Source organism: Sebastes fasciatus, chromosome 3 (assembly GCF_043250625.1).
Source record: "Sebastes fasciatus isolate fSebFas1 chromosome 3, fSebFas1.pri, whole genome shotgun sequence".
NCBI classification, from domain to species: domain Eukaryota; kingdom Metazoa; phylum Chordata; class Actinopteri; order Perciformes; family Sebastidae; genus Sebastes; species Sebastes fasciatus.
The window spans coordinates 42,165,791-42,183,577 of record NC_133797.1 but is presented as its reverse complement, the minus strand read 5'-3'; the positions used below and the strand labels follow the sequence as shown (position 1 = coordinate 42,183,577).

Below are 17,787 nucleotides of genomic sequence, written 5' to 3'. Positions count from 1 at the left end.
CACCAGCTCCTTGGTCTTTCCAATGTTGAGCTGGAGGTGATTGTTATCACACCACCCTATGAAGTTCTCCACCAGGGCTCTGTACTCCTCCTCGTTGTCATCTGTGATGCAGCTGACGATGGAGGAGTCATCGGAGAACTTCTGTAGGTGGCATGTACCCGAGTGGAAGCGAAAGTCGGAGGTGTAGGTGGTGAACAGGAAGGGAGACAGCACAGTTCCTTGGGGGGCGCCGGTGTTGCTCACCAGCACATCTGACAGGCTGCCCTGCAGTCTGACATACTGTGGTCTGCTGGTGAGGTAGTCCTTAATCCAGGCCACCAGGCCATGGTCTACCTGCATCACTGAGAGCTTCTCAGCTAGCCGGAGTGGCAGGATGGTGTTGAAGGCGCTGGAGAAGTCGAAGAACATGATTCTTACGGTGCTGTGCGGCCTCTCCAGGTGAGTGTAGGCTCTGTGGAGCATGTAGGTGATGGCATCATCCACACCGATGTTTTCCTGGTATGCAAACTGCAGGGGGTCCCGGGAGTCGCTCACAAGGGGCTTGAGGTGCTGCAGAACCAGTCTCTCAAAGATCTTCATGACGTGTGACGTCAGAGCAACTGGCCTGTAGTCATTGGGGGTGCTGGGGTGTCCCTTCTTGGGCACCGGGACGATGCAGGAGGTCTTCCAGAGCTGGGGCACCTTCCTGAGGCTGAAGAGGTGCTGGAACGCTGCTGCCAGCTCCCCAGCACACGCCTTGAGCACCCTGGGGTTGATTTGTTCACGCTGATCTTTGAGAGCTGCTTCCTCACCTGGCTGGTTGTGATGATCATGGTGGATGTTGCAATGTCTCCAGGTGTAAAAGACATGCTGGGGCTGTGATCCTCAGGGTAGGTATGGGGGGGGCAAGCTGCTGCTGCCTCCTGGGGAAGGGTGCTGGGGGGAGGAGGAGGAGGAGGGGAGGTGTGGAGGGGGGCACTGGTGTTGGTGAGTGAGGACCCAGGCTCTCTGCTGAGCTCATGGGGGGGTTGGTTGGTCAAACCTGTCAAAGATGATAGTCTATTCTATTCTATTCTATATATATAGAATAGAATATCATAGACTATCATCTATATATATATAGATGATAGTCTATGTGAAAAAGTATTTTTGGGCCCATTGGCATCACGTGACGGACCCGGAAGTTGCAGTACCTCAGTTTAACCACTCCGGAAGTACTAAAAGACCAGCCTAGATACGTATGTGATGACGTAGCCACACGGGCCGACCGGAAGTGTGTTGGATTTCCGATCTCTTCTTCAGATTAACCTCCTTCTTCTTCCTCTCCTCTTCTTCCTCTCCTCTCCTCCTCCTCCTCCAGATCAGATCAGATCAGTCTCCTTCAGCAGACAGCTGATTAAACATTCAATCCTCGGTTCTTCTGGATCTTCTGGTTCCGCTGCCGGTCTGATGGAGGACCGGAGACTCAACTAGGTACGTTTCTACCGGACAGAGATCTCCGTTAACACACCGACCGTTAACCGGGCTTTAACCGGGCTGCTACTGACCGGCTGATAACAGATGTGTAACAGATGTTATCTGTGTAACATATATCGGTGTGTTTGTCCAGCCTTCCAGATGTTGGGTTCTTTATGCAGCAGATTAATGTTCTATAACTGGAATATAATCCAGATTCTCTCCTGCTGGCCTGTAGTTAACACAGCTGGCTAATATATGAAATATACTGCACACATATCACAATAACAATAACCGTTCTTACATGTTCATCTACTCTGTTATACTAAACCTATTCTCTACTATATATTATACACACCAAAACACTGACAGTAACCTGATATATATATTCAGGTGGAATTTCATTCATTCTCTCTGTGCAATATCATTTTCCACTTAATAGTGTGTTTATTGTCAATACTGTATAAACTGCTCCTATTGTTATACTTCCTTCTATTTAAATGCTTCATATTTTGTTTAGCTCTTTTTTTACTGTTAGCTGATGCTTCTTGTTTTTGCTGCTGAACACTGCACATCTCTAATAATAATAATAATAAAGGAATATCTGATCTGATCTTACTGTACTATGTTATACCCATACTACGTCCTTTATGTGATATTCTATTCTATGTTATATTACTGTAATAAACCTATATATGTTGTTATACTATATTACTACCTTTATGCTATATTATAATGTTTCACACTGATATTGGCATCATTAATCACATTACTCTGAATCTACTTTGTAATTGTTGTCTCCCTTGTATAGTTGTATTTTGTATTCTATTCCTATTTTAGTTTTATATACCTCTTATTTATTTATTCATTTTACTTTCTCTATTTATCTGCATTCCCGTCCTGCTGCTGTAACGACCACATGTTCCTGCAGGGGATCGTTAACGGTGTATCTTCCCTGTAGGGGAGAACAGAGTATATATATAGATAAAACTATAAAGTAAAGTGTGCTCATTGTATATGTAGATTAGAGTGATGATTTCATTTATTGAATCCGTTGTGAAATTGCATCGATCAAATAAACTGCAAAACAAATTAGGCAAATTTTTGTCAGCAATAATAAACAATAAGTAACTAACTATGACGATACTCAGATACACACAGTACAATGATAGTGACGGCCACTAATGATTATTTTCATTACTGATTAATCTTTAGTGTGTGTAATCTGTTCATCGTGACGGTATAGAGCTGTTGAGCAGTATTCTCTCCCTCTTCTTCCCTTCAGGCAGAAGACCTTTGGACAGGATCCTAATCAGACGGCCCGGCAGGCACCATGAGGTGACGACGGTGACATCTTGTATTTTTGCCGACCGGGACATATGGCAAGGTAATAAAGTGATAACGGCGTCTATGAGAGCGTTGTTGTGGAGAAGGCCTGAGGTCTGGTGCTTCATGATGTGCACCGTTTATTCTTATAGTTCTTCGTTGTGCTCTTCCTCCTCAGGATCACGTTCTCCTGCCTGCCGGCCTCCTGGTACTGCAGCGTGTCCCTGCTGTCTCTGGGCTGCGCTCCCAGGCAGAGACTGCTGCTGCTGCTCTTCATCACCTCCGCCCTCCTCCTCCTGGGAACCTACCAGAGGCAGCTGTTGGGCCCGGGGCAGCGACGGCCCGGCTCCCAAGTCAACAAGTGAGTGAATGTCAGAACCAGCTCCAGAGTTCTGCACCAACGTGATCTTTAGGCCTCGTTATGCTGGAGCTGTGCAGAAAGGTTGAACCGTGGGGTCGGGGTAGATCAGCTGATCAGCTGCTCAGTCAAACAAAGCAGGTTGGCCTGATTATAATTCTGATGAATCATGTTGTCTTAGCAGGGAGGGGCTGGGCTCGGTCAGGATGGGAAGATACGACGGTTCTGCAGTCAATGACATTCTATAATATGTGGTGTTCTCATTAGTATGGATGATGGGTGCCCGTTGAGATGTCAGCAGTCACTTGGAGATGTTGTATGTTCATTGTTCTGTGATTTGGATGTTTGCTCTGTCTTACTGGGTTCCAGTTAGGTGGAGCTGAGAAGGTCAAATCACTGGAGGGGGAAAGGAGTTGGCAGCTTGCTGTGAGGCTGCAGCTTTCTTTTGTTTCAGCTTAAATGTAGTTTTATTGAATTCCCCATTTTTTGCCCTTTGTTTCAGTAAACGTTTAGTTATTAAATCCTCCTGCATATCGACCTGGTTCTGGTTCTGGTTCTGGTTCTGGTTCGGCACGTCTCTTTTGAAGGTTTTCCGGTGCCGAACCACCTCATCTGGTCTTTATGTGTGGCGGCGGCACTTCGAATACGAATTTCAAAGTCATCATTTAAGACATACTGTATCTCTTATTATTGTCAAAGTCAACGCAATAATAACGCGTTTACGCAAATTTGTTTTAACACCACTAATTTCTTTAACACATTAACACACTTGATCTTTGGGAGGCTGTAGCAGCTCAGCTTTAAAGTTAAGCTGAAGATACCGGTATCATATGAAACTAGAAAACCTAAAGAATCCATTGGTACCAATAAATAACGCTCCAAACTTCTGCTAAATGTTGTCGAGGAAAAACTGTGATGTCCATTTCCAAAGGGGTCCCTTGACCTCTGACCTCCAGATGTGTGAATGTAAATGGGTTCTATGGGTACCCACGAGTCTCCCCTTTACAGACATGCCCACTTTATGATAATCACATGCAGTTTGGGGCAAGTCATAGTCAAGTCAGCACACTGACACACTGACAGCTGTTGTTGCCTGTTGGGCTGCAGTTTGACATGTTATGATCGGAGCATATTGTTTTATGCTAAATGCAGTATCTGTGAGGGTTTCTGGATCAATATCTGTCATTGTGTTGTGTTAATAGTTGATTTACAATAATAAATATAAATACACATTTACATAAAGCAGCATATTAGTCCACTCCCATGTTGATAAGAGGATTAAATACTGGACTAATCTCCCTTTAAGGTTCATTTAGAACAGATACAAAATGTGTGATTAATTTGCGATTCAAATATTTTAATCAATTGACAGCCCTAAAAAAACCTGATAACGTTGACTCATGTTGACCAGATGCTGTTTTCCACCCGTCATGTGAACGTGGAAACATTTGTAGCTTGACTGGAACATTGTCGGTGAACCGAGCCAGCTGATAACCAGCTCTGTAAGAACAGTTATCTCATTTCTGTTTGAAGCCAGACGGGTCAGAGTGAAAGTCACTTTGTGAGACTGACTGCAGGTGTTTTCTAACCAAGGACAGATAGAGTTACAGAGAGGACCTGTAAGAGTAAAAGGAACTCTGTAGTTTGATTCGCTGTTTCCTTATAACAGGTTCTGGGTAGCTTTTGTGTTTTCTACGTTTAATTTAATCCGACCTGCACTGACAGGAGGACGTTGCTATGGACATTTAGTCTTTTTGCATCTCAACAGGTCTTACAGCTCCTGTATGTCCGAGAGCTTCATCCAAAGCACAGTGAATATTGTGTGTTGGTGTAGCCCGTGGGAAGCAAAGCTGTTGCCAGACATGAAAATGAAACCATTCATTCTGTTAAATACAGTACACATGGAGCATGTTCTTCACCTCATCGTGTTCCTGTGCTCCTTCTCCTCCAGGTACCTCTCCATGGATGAGTCCATGGAGGCCACCGACGTCCTCAACCCGACTCTGAACTACGGGATCGTGGTGGACTGCGGCAGCAGCGGTTCTCGGGTCTTTGTGTACTACTGGCCCCCCCACAACGGGAACCCTCACACCCTGCTGGACATCAGACAGATGAAGGACCGCGACCGCAAAGCAGTCGTCAAGAAGATCAAACCTGGTGAGGAAGAGGAGATCGGTCTGTCACATGGCATCACTCCTTTCTTCTTCTCTTTATGAAACTATCTCGTGTGTTCTGGTTAAAGTAGGAGAGATGTTTAACATCTTGATGTGATTGGTTGCTGTTGTGTCTTGCACACAAACAAAGCTTGGCTCTTGGCTTTCTGAGGATTTAAATCTGTATATTCATGCATGAATGTTTCTACAGTCCTCCGTGGACATCTGTAGTTCCTTTGTGCATTCTATCCACCAGTGCATTCTGGGAAGGAAATGGATCAAGACTCAGCCAAGACAAAAGCAGCAACTCAGTCGCTCTTTATATATATATTTCATTTCAGTATTCATCATTTAAAATCAAACTTAAACTATAACTATGTGTCGTGCAAATGCAGCAGAATGAGTGTTAAAAAGGGCAGAAAAGAATCTCTGTTTTCTAATTGTGTGACTTTACAATGGTGCCTTTGAGATGCAGACAGTGTTGTTGAACATGTTGGTGCCAGTGTGAGGATCATTACTGATCATCGTCTGTCCCTTTGGCTCACAGCCGGTAACAATGAAGGACAGAGTGTGTGAAAGAGATCGAACGGGGCATTCATTGGAACCCGAGAGGAGAAGGGTTGTTTCCTTGTATGGTTAACTTAACGTGTTTCATGTGGAGTTGAGAAGATTGTCAATATTAGTATTTGAAGTAATTAGTCCTTCCAGCAGAAAGGAGCAATCTGTAGTTTTATCTCATTCCCAGCAGACAGATCAGATAGATTGGGTTTGTCCAGGAGCAGCAGTTCAAAGTGACGTGGCACTTTGAACCCTGGGAGTGTACCGTCCTTTAATGGAAGAACCTGTTCTCTTACATTGCTTCAGGACTGACCGTGTGACCTGCACAGTTATAATCATAATCAGTCAGATACTTGCAATCATGATAATTGGTTTTGGGAATTGAAGAGTCATTTTATTTCAACCAGCACCCAGGCTGGCTGATAATAATGCTTTCACATCTGACCTGTTTGGTTCGGTTAAAACAAACTCCGGTCTGTTGTCCTGGTTGGTACGGTTCATTCGGGTGTGAAAGCTGTCAAACGATTAAACAACCGAACCGAGAGCGCTTGAGGAGGTGGGTCTCTGGTGCGGATGGTTCGTGGTGTGAGAGAGAAGGAACCAACCACAGGGTTTAAAAACTAATAATAAATCCATCTGCTGATCGTGAAATCTGTCCTGGAAGCAATCTTATTATTGATCTGAATAAGTAACCTATTTATGCAAATGATCATGTGTGCACGTCAGCGCAGGTATTCTCCCTGATTAACAGGTCAACAGCTGTTAAAGCTGCTGTGCTCGTCTCCGACTCCTCTGTCAGTTCATTAAGTCCATTAAAGGGTGTGACAACAATCCCTCAGGTTTACGCTCACATCATGACCTGGTTGTAATTATTCATAACATATGGTGGATTTGGAGTCTAATAATGACCTATTAATAATGCTTACAGTCAGTTATTACTTCGTGAGCTCTTTGTGACACCAGAGAACATAAATATAAACATCAGAAGCATTAAAGTGAGTTTGATTTCCCCTCGTGGGTCCTGATGATCAACCAAACAGTCCAATCAGAGAGTTACCGGTCGGTCTGTAGAGCTTCCTGTTTACTCCTCTTGGTTCGTTGGTAAGAAGTCAGTGTGAACAGGAACTAAATGTATATTCCCCTCCCCCCCCTTGGTTAGGACCAAATGAACCTAACGACCGGCGTGAGAGCAGCTTAATAACTGCTGTTAGAATATATGTTCTACATGATGAGCTGTGTGTTTACTCTTGTTGTGTTCCTTCTTGTGCTAACAGGTGTGTCTGTGTGTGTGTGTGTGTGTGTGTGTGTGTGTGTGTGTGTGCGTGTGTGTGTGTGTGTGTGTTTCTGGTGTCTCCCTCAGGTATCTCTACTCTGGCGAACACACCAGCGCTGGCCAGCGACTACCTCCATCCTCTCCTCAGCTTCGCCGCCGCTCACGTCCCCAAGAGCCAACACAAGGAGACGCCGCTCTACATCCTCTGCACCGCTGGCATGAGGCTGCTGCCGGACAGGTACACAGAGGACAGCAGCATCAGTCTGTGGTTACACTTTAAATGAGGGTTATCGTGTTCAGGTTTTGTAGATTTAGACGTTCAATAAGGGAACAAAAGACATTAATCGTTGCAGTTAATGGTCCATTAACGTGACGCTCCCCGACCCGGCAGAGAATCACCGCAACGCCTGATCAGGCTGACTGCAGCCTCATACAGAGAGGTGTTTCTGTTACATAACCTGCCCTCAATGATCTAAATGGGTTGGACAAAAGTATAATGTAATACAATTAGACTGCATTAGCTTGAGCTAGGTGTACCTAATAAACTGGTAACTGACTGTATAAAGCAGTATAATTATAGAAACGTATATTCTTCTCTTCTGTATTTAAAGCACGTCTGTTTTTCTGTAATATCCAGTTTGATTTCCCTCGTCTTCATCGGTGCATTTAAAGATTTAAAGCTGGTAGTTTAGTTTTGATCAGAGAAGAAGTGACTCTTCTTGTTCTTGTTGTTTTCTGTGTGTAGCCAGCAGGCGGACATCTTGGAGGACCTGGTCACTGATGTTCCCCTGGAGTTTGACTTCCTGTTTTCCCGCTCCCACGCTGAGGTCATCTCTGGGAAACAAGAAGGTGAGATGCTGACTGCGATGCCGTTAGCTGCTGCTGCTGGTTTGAGTTTATGTGAACTGAATTAAGAGAACATTCACTACGACAGGAACGATCCTCATCTCTAACTGCTTCCTGTCTGTTTGTGTTTGTGTCTCCCCGTCGTGGTTCTGATGACGTGTTCCTGCTGCCTCTCCACCCTGAAGGAGTGTACGCCTGGATCGGCATTAACTTTGTGTTGGGCCGCTTTGATCACGCTGATGAGGGTGAGTGTTGAAGTGTTAAAGGGATAGTTCAGGTGTTTCTCAGTGGGGTTGTATGAGACACTTCTCCATAGTCAGTGTATTACTATAGTAGATGGAGAAACAGACAGGAGTACCAGCACGGGAGAAAAGTGATGTCCTGCTGTGGACGGGAGCAGAAAAACACATTTTAGACATCTAAAAAAAAATCATTATCAGTTTAAAGAGACTGTTTGTAATTTCTTCCAGGTATAAATCATTGCGGGTCGGTGTCTCTGTTCAGACTCAGACTCCAACACAAACTCCAGTGAAGCACCAAAACCTACCGCTCCTCCATCGGTTAGTTAGTTTCTGTTATTGTGTGACTGTGTGTTATAAAGGATTCGTTTGGATTTACCAAAGTCACACAATAATTCCAACAACCTAACTGATCGATGCAGCGGTAGAACAGCGGTAGAACAGCGGTAGAACAGCGGTAGAACAGCGGTAGAACAGCGGTAGAACAGCGGTAGAACAGCAACTCCCGTATTCTGAGAGGTAAAATTACTGTTTTTGTCAATGGAGCCTGGTGGCTTTGAAGAGAGCATAGATGAGGGCTTCAGTTCCCCGTCAGAAAGGACTGTTAGTACATTACTTTGCTCCCGTTCTGGTATTCCTGTCCTACCTGACCGCCATCTACTGTAGTAATACACTGACTATGGAGAAGAACCTCATACAACCACACTGAGAAACATCCAAACTCTCCCTTTAACAAGACGGATCTGAACTGACACTAACTACTCGTTTACAAAAAGCTGAATATTATATTAACAGCATCATTCCTTCGTGTTTCTCAGAGGACGCCACAGTCGAGGTGACAACGGGGTCTCAGAACCAGCAGCCAATCAGCAGGCGGCGCACGGTGGGCATCATGGATATGGGCGGAGCTTCGCTGCAGATCGCCTACGAGGTGCCCGGCGCCATCACCTTCAGTTCACCACAAGAGGTGAGGAAGAGCAGTGAGACGTCTGTTACTGGAGGAGTTCACTCTACAACTCAGCTAGAATGTTTCTGTTCATTCTGCATTAGATTGTTTTCTTGGTTAATCATTTGGTCTATAACACATGATTCATTAAAAACGCTCATCTCAGAGTCATAACATATCTTGATTTTGTGCGACAAACTGTCCAAAACAAAACAAATACTCAAGTTTACAGTAATGTGAGACCATAAAAAGCAGTAAATTCACATTTGAGTGTTTTAAACCATCAAATATTTTGCATTTTTTGCTTTAAAAAATGACTAAAATGATTAATCAGCGAAACAAATGCAGATTAATGGAATAATTGCTCCAGCTCTGTTATTCCAAATCTTTTTTTATTTTGTATTTTTGCAGACATGTCAAAGATCATCTTATCAAATGTAGAACATAACTCCGTGTCCGTGACATGAAATAGAAACAGAAAAAGGACCACAACCCACCCCGAGTTGGTCACACAAAGGGGAAAGAGAAAAAATAAATAAATAACTAAATAAAACAAAAAAGTTATAAAATAAAAAAATGTAACAAAAGTAAATAAATAGAAAATAAAATGATAAATGAGAGAAAAAATTCTATGAAATCGAATAATGTATTTATCTAAAAAAAAAAAAATGAAATAAAGATGTTGGTAGGAACGGAGTAGTGCAGATCCCTCTCCTCTCCCTGCTGTATTTATGTGGAGCTCTTGTGTCGGTCGGGTCTGCAGCGATGTCATGTGTCATGTGTTTTCAGGAGGAAGCGGGGAAGAGTGTCCTCGCTGAGTTTAATCTGGGCTGCGATGTGGAGCACACGCAGCACGTCTACAGAGTCTACGTCACCACGTTCCTCGGCTTCGGAGGAAACATGGCGAGGCAGCGCTACGAGGACCAGCTGGTCAACAACACGCTGGCCAAGAACAGGTTCAGACTCACACACTGTGTAGGACTGGTTTAGAGCTGATGCCAGCTGTATTATTAGTGTACAGATGTTTAGATGTTTCCATCAGCACTCTACTGATCCCAACACCTGTCCAAACCGTCAGCTGTGTTTCCTCTGAGAGGACAGCAGCGCCCTCTGGCTGCTTTCTAACAGTAAACATGTAATCTACCCAGGTGGTACATGATGTAAGATATAGCTGACAAGCCGTTCAGTACTGGCAGTCTGTTGTTTATGGTAATTACAATAATTCATGTGCTAATTAAATCCTATAGAGATGCTGTAGCTGAGTAGATGATTATTTGAATATCTATGTTGATGATTATTGCCTAAAATGAGGCCACAGATTGTAAAATGCTGAACTCTCCATGTTCCCGTCTGTCCAGGTTTCTCACTGCACAGACGGGCCTGAGTGAGGACAAACCGTACCTGGATCCGTGTCTGCCGGTCGGCCTGTCGGACACCGTCGTGAGGGACAACCACACGTTGTACCTGAGGGGTCAGGGCGACTGGAGTCAGTGTCAGGAGGCCGTACGACCCTTCCTGGGCCTCCACAACGGCACCATGTCACCGGGTGGCGTCTACCAGGTACCGACCTCCAACACCAAGCTGTCACCATAGACGAAGAACACACACAGAGAAACACACATATTGGTATCATCATCAAACTAGAGACCTAGAGCATTCAGAGGATGGATGGATCAGACTAGAGACCTAGAGCATTCAGAGGATGGATGGATCAGACTAGAGACCTAGAGCATTCAGAGGATGGATGGATCAGACTAGAGACCTAGAGCATTCAGAGGATGGATGGATCAGACTAGAGACCTAAAGCATTCAGAGGATGGATGGATCAAACTAGAGACCTAGAGCATTCAGAGGATGGATGGATCAGACTAGAGACCTAGAGCATTCAGAGGATGGATGGATCAGACTAGAGACCTAGAGCATTCAGAGGATGGATGGATCAGACTAGAGACCTAGAGCATTCAGAGGATGGATGGATCAGACTAGAGACCTAGAGCATTCAGAGGATGGATGGATCAGACTAGAGACCTAGAGCATTCAGAGGATGGATGGATCAGACTAGAGACCTAGAGCATTCAGAGGATGGATGGATCAGACTAGAGACCTAGAGCATTCAGAGGATGGATGGATCAGACTAGAGACCTAGAGCATTCAGAGGATGGATGGATCAGACTAGCTTCATTAATGCATTCTTAAATAGTATTTGAATGAGGATTTGTTAACTCATATTGAAGTCACAGCTGGATTTGATTCTTCACTCAGCAGAATTGCCCTAAAATAAACTTTTAATGCCACATTTTTTTATTTTCAGGCTCCCATCAACTTCAGCAACAGTGAGTTCTACGGCTTCTCAGAGTTCTTCTACTGTATGGAGGACGTGCTGAGACTGGGAGGAGGCTACGACAGCCACAAGTACGCCAGAGCTGCTATGGTGGGTTTCTTCATCAGTAACGTTTGCTGGAGAATTTCATTTGACTCTCTGATGTTCATAGAAAGTTGAGGATTGTTTGTTTTTCTGCAGGACTACTGCTTCACCAAGTGGTCGATACTGAAACAGCGTCTGGACAACAAGCTGTTCTCTCAGCAGGCCGACATCAGCAGACTCAAGTAAGTTCATCTCTCCAACTGTCTCCGTCCAACTGTCTCCGTCCTCATCCAGACTCTCATGAAGCACAACTTTCCTTTTAGTCTTTTCTGACTCTGATCAGTCGTGGTGCTCGTTGCCTCTCATGCTAGATACTAGGGCCGTTCCCTTTTAGTCCATCAGTCGACTGATCTGTCGTTTTGGTCTCAGTCGACTAGGATCTATTAGTCATTTTTCATGCTGAATGACTTACACACGCACGCACGCTCGCTCGCATGCACGAACGGAGTCGTCGTTGTCCCCCCGCACCCCCGTCACAGAAACACCGCTCCTGAACTGCCTGAAAGGCCTTGATTGAAGTCCCGCCTTTTCTTCCGTAACATGGTGATGTCACCAAGTTACACATAAGCTAGTTAGAGCTAGGCTTGTCGCGGTAGTTACACGGTGGTCGGGAACACACCGATTACATTACGTACCCCCCACCCCCCACCGTTGTTCTGCTTTATTTACAGATATAAAACCCATTTAGTTCATTACGGCGTATCAGCGCCGTGTTATCAACAGATAGTCGGACGACGGACGCTACAAACTGACAGTGAATGCATCTGCTCTGTATGGAGTCTCAGCTCAGAGCAGCAGGAGTCACATTTCACACGCAGAGAGAGAGAGAGTTGACAGACCGAGAGATGGCGGAGGATTTGGTGTCGAAGCGAAAAGCAAACATGCCTATTTGACAATATTTCAGATTTAATCCCAACGCTTTAAGAGAACCATGACGTTAATGAGGTAATGGCCTCGAGGAGGACGGAGCGGTCACAGCCGGTGTGCACGGCGGAGCGGCACCGAGTACACCCCTGCGGCTCCGCAGTGAAAGCTGGACCGGAGAGTCCAGACACACCGCCACCCGGCGGTAGAGATCAGAGTCAGAGCGCTACACATGTTGACCGTCATCTTTTCTAGTAAAATGTCCCGAGTAATCGGTAACACCGGTGTTGTCACACGTTACAGCGAGTTACAGAGGAGATGTAAAGCATGAGATTTAGTCACAAACTCACATTTAGCAGGCTGCAGATTCTCCACCGTGTGGTGCTGTTCAGTCACTGTCAGACTGAAAGGAGAGTAGCAGCAGCAGTTTAGTCCTGAACATGTAGACGTGTCGATAACATCACAACCTACAGGCAAAGGAAGCTTTGAAATAGCTGCTGGTTTTGTGTATTCATGTGATTTCGGTTTGAGCCAGTGCAGAGCCTGTTCACCCATTTCACTTGGCCTCCGGTGTTGCTGTTTGCAGCTTTCTCGAGAACCGCTCATCCAAACAGCTTCACACTGGACACTGTGCTTCTTTAGGTCCTCAGCAACACACCCCCCAAGTGTGAAGTCGATCCGATGAACGGTTGTCGAGAAACTCGAAGGACAGACGGACGAACAGACAGAGCCTCCTTCCCTTTCAGTTAGATACTCGAGCCACCTGTCAGTAAAACACAGTTAATAAAGATGCACATCGCTGCGTCACTCAGACCTCCGCTGGATGGGAAATACTCAAATAGAAACTCCGTTTAGCTAAATGCGGTAAAACAGCAAAGATTCTGTAAATGAATTTGTGATTTCTGTCTTTCTAAATGTAAACCAGACTCAACAGTGAGCTCTGGAAGAGACTTGATTTATTAACAATTAACACTTTAGCTTGACAACTGAGCCCGAGTGTTAATCTACCAGAGGAACAGTCAAACAGTTCTACCAATGAACAACAGATATGTTTCAGTCAGTTCATAGCTCACATATTCAGCACTAAAGACAGAACTTAGTCAACCTGCATCACTGATTTGAACTTCCCAGGTCCTCGTTGACGCCTAGCAGAGCAAACTGTCCCCAGAGTTCAGCAGAAAATCTACTCTAGTTCTTATTTTAACATCTAACACCACAAACAAACAGCAGCTTTTTAAAAACAACTGCAGCGTGTCCACTCGGCGCCTGCAGGTGTCCAGGGTCTAAAAGACTTGTCCTGCCTGTAGGTGGAGCAGGTTGGACTGAAACTGTTAAAGTGCAGCTGTTTTATATTCACTGTCCTTTTACAGACATCTACATAATAAACACCTGTTAAACCCCCCCCCCACTCCTCCCTTCTCGTTCACCCAGGTATCAGTGCTTCAAGTCGGCCTGGATGTACGAGGTGTTGCACTCCGGCTTCCGTTTCCCCGCCGACTACCCGAGTCTGAAGACGGCCCAGCTGGTTTATGACAAGGAGGTCCAGTGGACTCTGGGAGCCATCCTGTTTAAAACCCGCTTCCTGCCTCTCAGGTAACTCCATCACTACCACACGCACACGCACACGCACACGCACACGCACACGCACACGCACACGCACACGCACACATCCAAACAGCTGATCCACAGAGTTAAGTCACAAGGAGCAAAATGTGGAAAGACTCTCTGAAGGGTGAAACACATCACAGGAGGAGCGACGATGAACTGACTCACTGAGGAGAGCAGGATGAGGAGACACAGGTGGAACTAATCAGGGCGGGGCAGACAATCGCTAAGACAGGAAGTAAAACAAGACATGACACACAGGTTGAGTATATCAAACTAAAACAGGAAACACTAATCAAATCAAACAAGGGATATCACAGAAAAAAAACAAAAAACCAAGAAACCAAAATCCTCTAGACAGTTTCAGAGCTGATGAGCCTCTAAAACAATAAACACTAGTTGTCCATCTTCTATCACCTCCTCCACCCTCTCCCTACCCGATGGAGTGGAGGTGGTTCATAAACCCTCCGACAGCTGACCTTACTGACGATGTGCGACGGCGTTCTGTGTTCCTCATGGATTCGCTCCGATGTCAGTTCCGTGTGACTACCGCTACAAACATTTACTGTAAACTGCTCAAACTAAGACAGACAGTTCATTTATTCCACTTTATTGTCATACAAACATCATCAATTTATAGTAAGTAGATTGTATGTAGGATCAAATCTACCCGTGTCTTGTCTACAAAACAATAGACATGTTCATTTGATTGTAAAGTGTTGTATACTTTATTTATATATATATATATATATATATATATATATATGTAAGGGATAATGTACAGCGAGCTGGTCATTGGTGTTAAAGAATCCCCGACAGAGCGATGCTTCGCGTCTGAAGGGGTTTATTTCACAACGATGACCCGCTCGCTGTACATTATCCCGATTATTACACGGCTACTTACTGAAGAAATCAATAATTTGACACAAAAACAGTCCTCCAGAGTCTGACATCAGAACTGTGCCCATAGCAACGGTCTGTTATACCTAGCAACAGACTGCTATACGTAGCAAAGGTCTGTTATAAAAAATAACAGACTGCAGAATGCCGTGATTGACCAATCAGAAACGCTGTGTAATAAATATATATATATATATATATACTGTGTGTATATATATAATATATATATATATATATATATATATATATATATAATATATATATATAGCTATAACCCCATAATATAATCATAATAATAACCCCCATAAAGCGTCTGGAGATAACTTCTGTTATGATTTGACGCTATATAAAATAAATTGAATTGAATTGAATTGAATAATTGATTATATTTTCAACTGTGCAATACTGACTTACAGTACAATAATTCAGCTTTGCAATAACACTGCATATATTTATACAGAACAATTAAACTAATATTCTTATTTGACACTATTCATGCATTTTAATAAATGCATGCATTTATATTATTTGCATAGATCTTATTTTTCAGCATTATTATTATACATGTTTTACATACATTTCTGCTAATAGACTCAAAATGTTACTCACCGTTCCTTTAAGCATCACAGTAAATATAAATGTGTCTGATTTATGTGACGTACAGAAAAGCCTTCCTGCTCTCGTGTTCATCAGTACGGATCAGCCTGAGTTGGTTATTTGTATGAAACACTGTGTGTGTGTGTGTGTGTGTGTGTGTGTGTGTGTGTGTGTGTGTGTGTGTGTGTGTGTGTGTGTGTGTGTGTGTGTGTGTGTGTGTGTCGGTGTGTGTGGGTGTGTGGGTGTGTCGGTGTGTGTGTGTCGGTGTCGGTGTGTGTGTCGGTGTGTGTGTGTGTGTCGGTGTGTGTGTCGGTGTGTGTGTGTGTCGGTGTGTGTGTCGGTGTGTGTGTCGGTGTGTGTGTGTGTGTCGGTGTCGTCTCCAGGGACCTGCAGCAGGAGACGCTGCGTCAGAGCCACCCCAGCTGGCTGCGCTCCTCCTTCGTCTACAACCACCACCTGTTCTCTCTGTGCATCCTGGTGGTGGTGCTGGCCATCCTGCTCTACATGATGCGCCTGCGGAGGATCCACCAGCGGGAGCAGCGGCAGGCCGAGGCCCTGAACCTGCTCTGGGTCGAAGAGGGAGAGGCCCTCCTCCCCTGAGAGAGAGAGAGAGACAGGGATGGAGGTTCCACACCGATGAACTAAAGAACGTGAGTACGAAGGACCGATAAGGAACCTGGCAATGACTCACCGATGAGGAGAAACATCCCAGTACAGAGACCAGCTGGTCTGCACATCGTCTGATCCAGCAGCTTTAAACCCACAGCCCATCTCAGACTGGAACTGGTTTTTAAAGAATATTTTTTGGGGGCATTTTCTGCTTTCTTTGATAGTGAGAGAGAGAGAGAGACAGAGACAGGAAAGGCTCTGGGCCGGACCTGGATTCAGTGGATCGACTGCTGAGCGAGAAGACGGAGGTCATTTATCACAGGAACACAGAACACTCTGAAGAGCATCCAGGAGGAGAAGCTGCCTGAAGGCACCGCCACTGATTCTAATCCACCTTATTCTTATTCACCTTATTATGTGGAAATGATTATGGGTCCAACTTCCGGTGAGGTAGCGGAAGCAGCAGTGAGCTAGTTAGTCCCATAGAGGCTAACCGTAGAGGCTAACCCCCCCCTTAACTAACGTTAAATTTACATTCTCTAAAATGTCCTTGTGGAGCTCTGGTACTTGTGGCTCTGTCCTGTACTAACAACCAGACAGAGCTAAATCTGTGGCTTCAACAACAGACTATTGAACATGCAAAACTAAAAGGGATGGTTCTTGTGACCATCGGAACAGTTTCCATCGCCGACCTACAGACGAGGAATCCAGAAGAATGTGGCTGAGAAGCCTGAACTAGAAGAGACCACCATTAACCCTTTAAGTTATGTGAGCTCAGTTCATTTAGTGGACTGAAAGCCAACGGAGGAAAACCTGTATCCTACTCTGTGGTTAGGTTATAAAGAGCAGCGGAGAAGAGAAATCGGGTCCTTAAAAGGACGGACAGCAGAGCCAGGAGGACATCAGAGCCAGGAGGACAGCAGAGCCAGGAGGACATCAGAGCCAGGAGGACATCAGAGCCAGGAGGACATCAGAGCCAGGAGGACATCAGAGCCAGGAGGACATCAGAGCCAGGAGGACATCAGCTCTGATTTGAGTCAGTAACATAGCTAAATATTCTAGTGTAGGTTCTCTGAGGTCACGTCTTCAGGTGGTCCTCCATCCCTCCACAAGGCAGAGCTCTGATCACATGATCCTGTCTGAGCTGTAACAGCTGGCGTTCACACGTTTTACTAGATTTATTAATACAATCGCTCTAGGAGAGACGATTAGCGTAGCGTTACCATGGAAAACGCTGGTTCAGTGACACGACGCGCCGGAAGTTGCGCCCATAATTCACGCAAGGCATCATGGGGGATAAGAATAAGGTGGATATCAACGCTCTGAATTTTAGGATTTAGCACCTTTAACCATTCAGGTTTCCCTCCCTCTTTGTTTTACCTGCCAAAGTTTGTATATCCTAAACATTATACTGCATCTCCATCTCTAGATCTGTTCCTCACACATGTATCCCTCCCTTCCACATGCTCATGTGACCTTTGAGTATCTTCATCTGGTGACGGGTAACAGGTTTGAACATGACATTCCCACCTGCCAACAAGAGAGAGAAGAAGCTGTCACTTTATTGTCTCACCTTAAAACTCGTGAAATGTTCACGCCCCAAACGTGATTTAAAAACTGCACTTCAGTGTGAGGTGATGTCAGCGTGATGCAA

General features: G+C 44.9%; 1 protein-coding gene across 1 annotated transcript; it reads left to right on the top strand.

The window, feature by feature from the left end:
- Positions 1-1,226: 1,226 nt before the first annotated feature.
- Positions 1,227-17,118, top strand: LOC141765206 (ectonucleoside triphosphate diphosphohydrolase 7-like). Its single transcript, XM_074631258.1, has 14 exons — positions 1,227-1,452; positions 2,720-2,821; positions 2,939-3,121; positions 5,070-5,275; positions 7,190-7,340; positions 7,848-7,951; positions 8,134-8,193; positions 9,006-9,154; positions 9,923-10,089; positions 10,492-10,693; positions 11,445-11,564; positions 11,655-11,740; positions 13,854-14,015; positions 15,908-17,118. Exons 2-14 carry the CDS (start codon positions 2,814-2,816, stop codon positions 16,122-16,124), a joined length of 1,815 nt encoding a protein of 604 aa, XP_074487359.1. The 5' UTR covers positions 1,227-1,452; positions 2,720-2,813; the 3' UTR covers positions 16,125-17,118.
- Positions 17,119-17,787: the final 669 nt, after the last annotated feature.